Genomic DNA, 10,747 nt, shown 5'->3' on the forward strand with positions numbered 1-10,747 from the left:
AGCATGTATCTTTTAATAGAACAAAACAGGATGATGAAAGATCTGTTCTGCTTTCGGAAATAACTAGCTGAAAATATAGCACCAAAGTACTGGATAACTGCTTTAATCATTTATCTGCTCATCTATCTGCCTGGCTCTGTGAGTTTAACTAAATGTACAACAGCTTATATGTGTTACATCTTTCTATAATAAGAATGTTTATTATTATTTAGGAATGGAATTAATACTCCTATAGCATAGCAGTTTCACCCATTCCCGGTTTTAATATGTTCTCTATTATCCCCATTGTATAGGTTAAAAGCAGGTGTGTCTTATTAAACTCATAGCAAAACCAGATAAGGATTAAACTGCTGTGTAATGGGAGTCTTATTTCCATCCCTTTTATGATTTTGGTTTTGGTTTTTCCTCTCCATTCCAGTACTGAGCAAAATGCAAATCATTCAAATGCTATCTTCTTCTTTATAATCACCTAACAGTGACCTATTTACATAGCCTGCTGGCAGTTAGACAGGCAAGAATTTGGGTGGCCTTGTTTAAGCCTCGCTTGTCTCATCTCCAGGTTGGGAATCTCGGCTTGCTCTTCATGCTCTTGTTCTTCATCTATGCAGCTCTGGGAGTGGAGCTCTTTGGGAAGTTAAGTGAGTAAGAGGCTCAACCAGCCCACTGCCACTGCTACTGCTGTGTATAAAAGAAGTCTAATGGCAGCAGCAGCTGTCCTTTTAATCTGAACTTTTCTATGGAATTAAAACTGCCTCCTAATGCCATAGTGTTGAGCATGTGGGCTAAACTATTACTGGGGCAAAAGGTGCAGTAAAAGGAAGCAAAGTTTGATAGTACTTTATTCAATGCTAGCAGGAATTACTGTAAAATATCTGTCCTTTTTATGCTAATCATTTTTTCATTCTGGTACAAAAGTGATCAGTGAAGGTGGCAGAGTGACAAATATCCTTCCAATTCAGAAAGCAGGCAATTATTTTAAAATGAAAAACATATCAGCTCTCTCTTGACCTTGGAATTCTATTTACTGTAAAACTCAAGTCTTTGTCAGAACTATCTGACATTTTAGGAACTCTGCTGAAACTGCTTAATTGAACAAGGATCCAAAGATTAAACCAGTGTACTGTTGTATGCAATGTCATTTCCACTGTTCAGATGAATTGTGTTAGGGTGTAAAAGAAATGACTCTTCCTTTTATTTCAGTTTGTAATGATGAAAACCCTTGTGAAGGTTTAAGCAGACACGCCACATTTGAGAACTTTGGAATGGCATTTCTTACACTGTTCCGTGTGTCCACTGGTGATAATTGGAATGGCATAATGAAGGTAAATTTAAATCTTCAATTATTTTTCTTATTGATTTGGCTTTTATGTTTCGCTGCCTCTCATGTTATCACTTTATGTGCACAATTAAAGTGTGTCAGGTACTTCTCCTGCATAGACTTCCTGAACAAACTAGTGGTGAGTGCCTGTATTGTATCACTAAACCTATTGCATTCTATTGTATAATTGTGGTCTTTTATAAATCCTATCTTTCATGTCTCAGGGAGGCTGGGGTTTTGTTTACAGGGCAGCTTGTAAGTGGAATAAACATGGTGATTCATCGTTTATCCTTTTTATATGAAATAATGTATACTGTAGAAAGTAATTCAATGTACAACACAGTGCACACTGCTGATAATTTGAATGTAACACACACTCAAAAGGTGTCTGCCCTGAATGAGCGTGACCCAGCCCAGAGAATCTTGCTTGAGTGGAATTCTCCACCCACCTCTTACACAATGAATGCAGTGGTGTCAGTACGGTACAGAACCTCTGCTCTCTTTCCCCTGGTCCCAGGACACCCTGCGTGAGTGTAGCAGTGAGGACAAGCACTGCCTGAGCTACCTGCCTCTGTTCTCGCCAGTGTACTTCGTGACCTTCGTGCTGATTGCGCAGTTCGTGCTGGTCAACGTGGTGGTGGCTGTGCTCATGAAGCACCTGGAGGAGAGCAACAAGGAGGCCAAAGAGGATGCAGAGATGGACGCTGAGATCGAGATGGAGATTTCGAGACGGCTCAGCGCCTCAGCAGGGGGGAGGCCACTGGGGCCTGATAGCAGGGCCAGCTACGTGGGGCCAAGGCCAGACTCCCCAGTACAGGTAAAGCAAGAAACTTGGAACACCATAGCTAACCATTTATCATCCAGTAACATTGTCCTGTACATATAAAACTAGATTCCTCACTACAAGCTAATTGCTGAACTTGAAACCCAATGAAATATTATCCCTGTGACCCAGCAAAACCACCTGTATCTACCTTTCACTCCCAAGTTTTGTACAGATTCATTATTTGCTTTAGTAACAATGGCTTCCAAAGAGCCAAATACAGCGTCAGATTTTTCTGATGCATTTCAAAGGTCATATCAGACCAGGACAGCAACATTGCAGGAGTGATTGACAAACACTTTGCCTTTGCCTGCTGAAACTCTACTGATCTCTGGATCATCCACTGCTCTGGGTGCTGTGCAGACAGCACAAGGTGAATTAGCCTGGAGCGCTAATTAAATGTCCATGTCAATGACATCTGAGCCAAGATTTAGAAAAGCTACTGATACACTGTGGTGAGTAAAGAAGGTAGGGTTATAATTGCTTTATTGAGGAGTTAGAAGCCATGACTAAACAATAACAGTTTCAAGACCTTTATTCTGAGCGTATCAAAACACCCAGAAGGAAGACTTTAGGTTCAATACAGGAACTGATCATTCACACTCCAGTGTTCAGAATTACAGATTTAGTTGAAATTGCTGCTGAAAGTAGAATAACTCGTGTTTCCAAGTGCCTGCATTGGGTTATGCTAATGTGAATTATAAGTGCAAGTGGTACACAAATGCAAGTGGTACACACTTTTGTATACCTGCATTCTTAATGCCACGACAGTTCAGACTTTAAAAAAAGAGATCATCATCTGATCAGGTTGTCTTGCATTTTTAACAACACACTTGGTTGTGCTTGTTTCAGTTCAGTGGTTCTACCCCTCTCTCATTTCATCAGTTAAAGATTGTTATTGGTGCAGTGATTTGGTTTTGAGCTTTCACAGTGATGTCCATTTTTCTGATAATGTACAATAAACTAAATTAATTGCCTACGAAACACACATTGTGAGAATGTGAAGTCTATACCTTTCGTCTGTTAACATTTCAAGAGGCTGATGGAAACAGACACACATTTAATGTGTGGATTGTCAGAGAACTGCCCGTTCAATTTTTCAGATGGATTCGAGGCGTTGATTTCCTAGTAGCAAATGGCCCGGTGGGAAATGTGTAATATAATTGGCTGCCTCGGAAAAGTTTGCTGGCGGAGTCACCTTACAGTGGATTGTTCAGGATCCTCACTGGACCTGCTGCAGAAGGAACACCATTAAGCTTCATCTTGGAGTCAGGTGGAAAGAGAGTGGTGCTTTATGAAGCTACAGCTACTTGGGGTTAACTCCATATAATTCGATTTTTCTAAAATAAACAGGTGCCTTAAATATGTCCTGAAACAAAACACTGGCATCAGTAAGGAAACATTCATAAAAGATTTTAACATTTTGTTTACTAGCTTGCTAAAACACAGTAATTTTGTGTGTTGTACAGAAAAGCCCTAGGTTTTTAGCTTTTAAGCCCCTGGTTCTGTTCCTTAGGAAATAAACAGCTTCTTGTTATCCTATGCCTATCCAATGTTAGTTTATTTATGAGCAAGGTTGTTGACAGGTTGGCAGAAGCACAATAAAATCAAGAATAAGTACTAGTGAGTGGTTTCTATTTAGTACTGGTGAATGGTGTATTAGTATATTTCTAATGTTACAAGTAATTCACTTTGTAGTGAAGAATGTAAACATTCCTATTCCACCAAATACCTAAAAGTGTGTCAAGTCTGAGTCATAAACTAAACTAAACATTTGGCAAACTGGCAGGCTGTGTTGTAAAGGTAAAGGACAGCAATACGAATGTAAGCTGTTCTATTGAACAACAACTTGGTGCTAGATTTGGGGGATTAAACACCTGTCCTAAAAGGCATGAAGCTAAAAAAATGTTTTTTTTTTTAAAATCCACATTCCATTCTTCCATGATCATCCTTTTCCATAGTCATTGAGCATTCCTTTTGTGTGTGGCACTTCCTACTGGGATCCAAGCCTTGAATTCTTTGTTAGCTCTGAAAGTCATAAATTATGCAAATGTTTACAGTTCTTTAACTCCTCTGAGCAGGTTTGTGCAGAAAACGCATTAACAATGGAGAATAAACATTTAATTTTCTTTCTTTATTTGCAGGATGGAGTTAGGTGTGGCAGACCAGGGCAGGAAGCTGGACAGGAGAATCTTCTCTCTGTGAGGAAAGTTTCTGTGTCCAGAATGCACTCTCTGCCCAATGATAGCTATATGTTCCGGCCGGTGAAGTCAGCTAACACCCCTTACCCCCTGACAGAGGTTGAGTCTTTTGATGGAGAACTGCAGTCAGGTAACAGAGACAATCATAACCCTAACCCTAATGTGCAGAGTTCCCTATCCCCCCCACCCCCCCTATCTCCCCCATACATGATTGATACAGGGTAAACTGAACACATTCCATAGTTTTAGGTATTTCAGTATTCTAATCTTCTCCATGTTTAGGGTCTATGATATCAATGCAGTTTCCAGAAGCTGAATTGGATTCTTTGCTCCGGGTCCCGGTGACAACTGTTCACTCAAACTCTGCATCTCCTCTCCATGAGAAAAGCAGCCTGCCCAAAATCCCAGCCCAACAGATTGCTTCCCGATCTCCCAGCATCAACAGGCTTCTGCAAAGACAGGTAGACTTCTGCACGGCATATGCATTGCATTTGCAACAGGGACCTGTTGTTAGTCCAACTGTATTTCAGTTATAAAATATTTCAGATTCCAGGAAATCACTATTTGTTTTCTTTACAGGAAGCAATAAAACATGACTCCTTTGACACTCAAAGCGATGATTTGAGGGACAACCTTCATGGCCAGTCCAGCGATAGTCTACAGTTCAAAGTTCCGGTCCAGAGCAGCCTGACTCTGCCATTACTACGGCCCATGGCGGTGTCTGCCCACAGCACCCCTCAGCTGTCTCCCCTCCTGCCACCCCGCAGCCGCACTTCCAGCGTGCACACCCACAGGCTGGTGTACAGCCAGCACAGCATTCCTAGTCGGCCCTCCAGCCAAACCAGCAGCACCAGCCCGGTCAGCTCCATGTTCGATTCGGTGGATCCAACGGATGAGGAGGTGCAGCACATCAACAGCTCGGCCAAAGATTGGAGCAGGCAGTCAGAGGCTAGGAGCCACTCCCTGTCCCCGTTCATCTCCCCTGCCCAGTCGCCAGTCCCCCTGAAGAACTGCTGCAGTGTCACCAGCCTGGCAGGAGCTAACATGAAGGACAAGGACCTGAAGAAGTTTTACAGCGTTGACACCGAGGGGTTCTTGGCTAAACCATCATGGACCGATGACCCACGCAGGCACTCCATTGAGATCTGCCCCTCAATCGATGATGGAGACTCTGTCTATGACCAGTCCTTGGATGATAAGAGACGTTCTTCTCTACACGGCCAATTAGAATCTCCATACACACCAGGTACGCGGAGGAAGAAAAAGATGAGCCCGCCTTGTATCTCTATAGATCCTCCTTTAGAGAATGAGAACTCTGCCCCTGCTGCATCTCTAACCAAAGTATCTGAAAACAGCATGTTGTTGCGCAGGAGGACACCGTCTTGTGAGTCCACTCTTTACAGGGACTCCCTGGACCTTTTAGAAGCTCAGCCTACGGCAGACCAACCTTCAAAATCCGAAAAGCGGATCTCAATCTCCTGCCGGAATGAGCACCTTTCCATCCCCCAATTCTCCTTCGACCAATCAGACGTCGGCTCAATGAGCAGCCTTTCGGACATCTTGTCTGATAGTGACCAATCCACCCCTTCATCCTCTATTTCCTTTGACTCCAAAAACGAAACTGGGGTGGCCTCAGAACTGCAGAAACCCGACAACCTCAAAGTTCAGCACACTGACAACCCTGAAACCAGCAGTAAAGGATCGCTCAGTGTAACGAGAAGCCCTTTGAGAAAGCATGGGCTCGTCCGCATGGTCAGCACGAGAGATGAAGACACAGACGACTCCGTCTTATAGCCGTCAGAAGGTTTAAGGCAAAGACTTGTATTCGAGCAAATAAGGTGTTACTACTAGACCCCATGTTTTCCTGTCCAACACCTTTACCAGTATTTTTTTTAAACAAGTTACCATGAAGGGAGCACAAAAATGGGATATGCAAAAAAAAATTCAGAATGGAACTGGGGTTAGCGTCCCACAGCTCAATCACATTGATTTGGGTTCAGTTTTTTTGTCATTTTTTAAAATGCGTACTTACTTACGGGCACTATATTGTTCTGATGCACAGTATGAAAAAGTGCAACAAAAAAGAGAACTGTACATTTTATATATATATATATATATATATATATATATATATATATATATATATATATATTGCAACACATTTTATCTCCTGTTTTTAAATCAGGAAAAACTTCTTTATTGGTGAACAGAAGTATACGTGTTAAAAAACATATATCTTGACATTACAAAACGTGTGTAGTTAAACTTTAGGTTCAACCAAGCACAAAAAAACACGAAATCACTTACGTAAAAATAAACCGTTGTCAAAACAATTGAAAACCGAACGAACTGACGGATGGATACGCATGAATAACAAATATAAAATAAAATATAAAAAACATAACTTTGAAATTTAGGTTACTTTACTTGGGGATTACTAGACATCGGTACGTTACGTTATTAGTATCAATAAGAAATTTGTTGTGACAAAAAAAAAAAAAATAATATAATAATAATAATCTTGTTATAATAGCCAGGTAAACGGTGCAATACTCACAGATAGAGTTTGTAATAAGTAGAAAAAAAAGGTAAATTACTAAATTATTCAATTGTATTTTTACATTCAAATTAATACTATTGTAATGATTGAAGAATTGTCCTAAATGGTGTTCACTGTGGTCCTAATAAAATAGTAAAAACCTTTCTAGAGTCACAGAATGGTGGAACAATTTCTGTAATTGAAGTTAAATGCTTGTCTGTTTCTGTATTGAATTTTGGTTTCTTGCTGATAATCAGATTATATCAAACAAATGTTTCTGTTGCTTTACAGTGTAGAGATACCACAATGCTTCTATAATTAAAGAAATGTGTGTAGGAGTTACGTCTTCTTGCAGAACACAGACAAAAATCCATCACAGTTACCTCCTAGTGTGCATACTTCTATTAATTAATAGCTTGCCAAGACAGTAGTACAGAATTCATTATGTGGTTATGTCCTTTTAAGGACAGTATACTGTGCATTAAGTCTGCTATATGTTTTACATCATATCAAAATCATTTCAGAAAGTAGATCACAGAAAGAGCACATTTTGCCTTTATCACAAGTTTGACAGATTTAGATTTTGCATGCCTTACTTGTACATCTGTCATGCATGTGCATGAGTTAAAATCAAATGGAAAACCACAACTGTGGTATAATCAGAATTACATTAAATAACTATGTTTAAATCTCATAAAGATCAAATTAAAGAGAAATGGCTTTTGCACCTACCTGCTGATCATCATGCATCCCGTGAGAGCCATCCAGTTTAATATTAGCTCTCACGTCTCCACCCCATTCTGTGTGCGGTGTGAAGATATAATTCTGTCATTTCCACCCTGTATCTCTCCCTTATTAAAATAATAACCATATGTTCAGACTCTTCTGAAATTTGGAACAATGTTGAACGGTCTTGGACTTAAATGTGTCTGTATCACCTGTTCAGCCATAATTAAAATGGATTAAGAAGCCTTGGCTTATCTTCAGAACAGCATGCAAGGTATTGCCCAGCACTATCACTCAGCCAGGACTGACTACCAATCTGGTGGCAAGAACCTAAACCCTTGATAACCCATCAAGGAATCTAACAATCTGTTGTGTTTGGAAATACCATGCAGACTTCTAGTAAAGCACACAGACACAATATAATTTCACTTTCAAGAGCAACCTTTATTTCAGTGACTACTTTTAAGGTCTAGTGTTATTTTTTGTATGTTATTTGACACTTTTTTTATTTTCAACTTGATAACTGATGGACCTGTGCATCTCATATCACCTTGGACGACTTTCAGGTTCAAAAAGATTGATTTATATCATGGGACTGATTACCTTTTCAATACATCTTATATGAGTAATCTGTCACTGTGATAAGTTTTCAGCATTATATCATTGCTATTTATCATCATAAATTGAAATAGTTGCAGCTGTCTCTAATAAGATCAGGATCATTAAGCTTTAATGAAGAAGTGTTGAGCCATCCGGAGTTTGAGAAAGACAGTACATGAACAGCAAACAGCAGCTCACTTACTTTATGATCATATTCATGTTAAACAGGTATTGTACCAACTTTATTATTAATAATACAAATATATTTTTAATTGGCCTTGTTAGACTTTAAGCCTATTTAAATTTAGCTTGATTATACCAAAAGCCTTATCGGAATGATTATACTAAAGCTAAAACTAATTAAGTATTTTCTACACCACAAATAGTAAATAAAACACACTAGTCAAGAGAACTCCATACACATTACCAGAACTATAAAAAGCTACTGAAATTGCATGAACATGAAAACTTGAAATCCATAACAATCAGGAGAATGGTGAAAACAGCACATAGGTTCTAAGTACAGCAAACCTGCATTAATGAAAGTGAGAAAATAATGAAACATATGCTGCTATCTATGGCCTAACCTCACAAAATGACATTTGCAAACTTTCTTGCATCTGTATTAAGACTTGCCTGTTGATAGAACTACCATGTTAAGTACACAATATTATTGGATACAGAAGACTGTGGTAATATTTGCTGTTCGAAAGCCTTACAGGAAATGTACAATGACTAACGATGGTGTACAATGTTAAGTGCTTATGAAGTTAGCATCCCCCCTGTGACTGATGAGACTGTGGAGTCAATCAATCAGGAACACATTGTCAAAGGCCTGCCAATCTGTACATTTGTAACAGCACATTAATTGCAATCTGCTATCAGTGAACCTGCTTAAGCAAGCGATGGCATGTATTTCAAATTAATTTATAACTGCAGCTAACTTTTGTAATAGAGATGTGGGAACAAGCTTTACTGTAGCTATAAAAGATTTTAAATGTACATAATATACTAAAATAAGTAATGATTAGAATAAAGAGATCAGCAGTATGTATAGAGCTGAAACTTTTCAAAAAACCTACGATTTAAACCTACAACTCATTGGGCTAATGAGACCAGCATTTGGGGGGGGGGGGGTTTGTCCATTCTGACTGTAAAAAGCAGGAAGTCAGAAGACAGACTAGAAATTCCTGAGAGATGGTTACAAGACTCACATAGTAAATCCCTTATTTTATTCTCATAAGCTGTGCCTGTGAAAACCAAAAGATTACTTCTTTGTCCCCAAATACTTAAGTCTTCAACAAAAGACTTTTTTTTTTTTTTTTAATTATCTAATGAATAGATAAATCTGCAGACACATGCATATAACCATATGGTGTGATGGTAAAGACTTCTGGTCAAACTGCTTGTCAAAGAGTTTCTACATGCTGTATATGGGACATGATGAAACGAAAGGTAACAAAATCAAAATAATCATGACACAAGAAAATGTGGCAATGCTTTTCAGAATTGAGTATCAAATCCATGCCTCTCACAGCACCTTATACAACTCTGCAAGCCTGACTCACTGTGAAGCAGGGAACTTCCTAATCCCTGTTAAATTAACATGCTCCAAATGGCAGACTCCTAGATGCACCTTCTTCTCCCCAGATCCTGTTGAGTAAATCCATGTTTAAGGTGACCTTTGGAAACTGGCAGATAATGGAAGCCTGCCTGACTGCTCAGCGTGAACACATTATACTGCTGTTCCAGCCTGCCTCTGTCAGCCACTAGCTAAGACAGGGAGGTGGCAATTGCCTGTCCTTAAGATGGATGGGATAGTACGGTGATGTGAGGACAAACCTCAAAGCTTTTGGATTGGTCAATTTAGCACAGTGCTGTCCTTATTAATTTGCTTTACCGGTATTTATTTTTCAAATACATTGTTACACAGACTGCATATGACTTGCATTGCTTCATATCTCCACAGTGAATGGAATTGTATTTTACTCAGCTAAAAAGTCAATTGAATTGGCCCCTTTGGTGTATTGCAAAAGGTTTAATCAAGGTCTAACAGCTAACAATCAAGAAAACCATTGTGCTGCTTACCCAGTCTGGTTCTCTACCACTTCATTCCAGTGGATATAAATGAATAAGTAAGCAGCTACAATAATATCTGCAGAAAATAAAATGTAACAGTCTCTAGAAATGAAGTAATGAAACTTTGATAAGTGGATTGTGAAGTTATTTACTAAGAAGTCAACATTTTCCTGCAGTCAATGAAATAGGACATTACAACTATGATGTTCTATGAGTGGGTAGTTATATAACAATTTCCGTGATTGTTTGTTAAATAATACGGCGATGGTGTATTATATACTAGATGCAATATCATTAAATGAGTGATTGATTGTTATACGACTGCAGCTGCCTTCATGTGAAGGTGATTGTCATAAAACAGGCTACATCCAAAACAGTGAGATGCTTCAAGACATATGGTTTAGGTCACTGGGGATGTAATGCTGGATTTCACTATACAACATATATTTCTTTCTTTATTT

General features: G+C 39.1%; 1 protein-coding gene across 1 annotated transcript in view; it reads left to right on the forward strand.

Annotated features, from left to right (window-relative positions):
- LOC121300795 (voltage-dependent T-type calcium channel subunit alpha-1H-like) overlaps window positions 1-6,427 on the forward strand; it is a 75,224-nt gene extending 68,797 nt beyond the window's left edge. Inside the window, exons 28-33 of the mRNA XM_041229671.1 lie at window positions 560-638; window positions 1,201-1,322; window positions 1,836-2,135; window positions 4,286-4,472; window positions 4,625-4,803; window positions 4,922-6,427. Coding sequence (XP_041085605.1) covers window positions 560-638; window positions 1,201-1,322; window positions 1,836-2,135; window positions 4,286-4,472; window positions 4,625-4,803; window positions 4,922-6,136 — 2,082 coding nt within the window. The 3' untranslated portion in view covers window positions 6,137-6,427. The remainder of the gene's footprint in view (window positions 1-559; window positions 639-1,200; window positions 1,323-1,835; window positions 2,136-4,285; window positions 4,473-4,624; window positions 4,804-4,921) is intronic.
- The last annotated feature ends 4,320 nt before the right edge of the window (window positions 6,428-10,747 follow it).

This window comes from Polyodon spathula, chromosome 26 (genome assembly GCF_017654505.1).
Source record: "Polyodon spathula isolate WHYD16114869_AA chromosome 26, ASM1765450v1, whole genome shotgun sequence".
NCBI lineage: Eukaryota > Metazoa > Chordata > Actinopteri > Acipenseriformes > Polyodontidae > Polyodon > Polyodon spathula.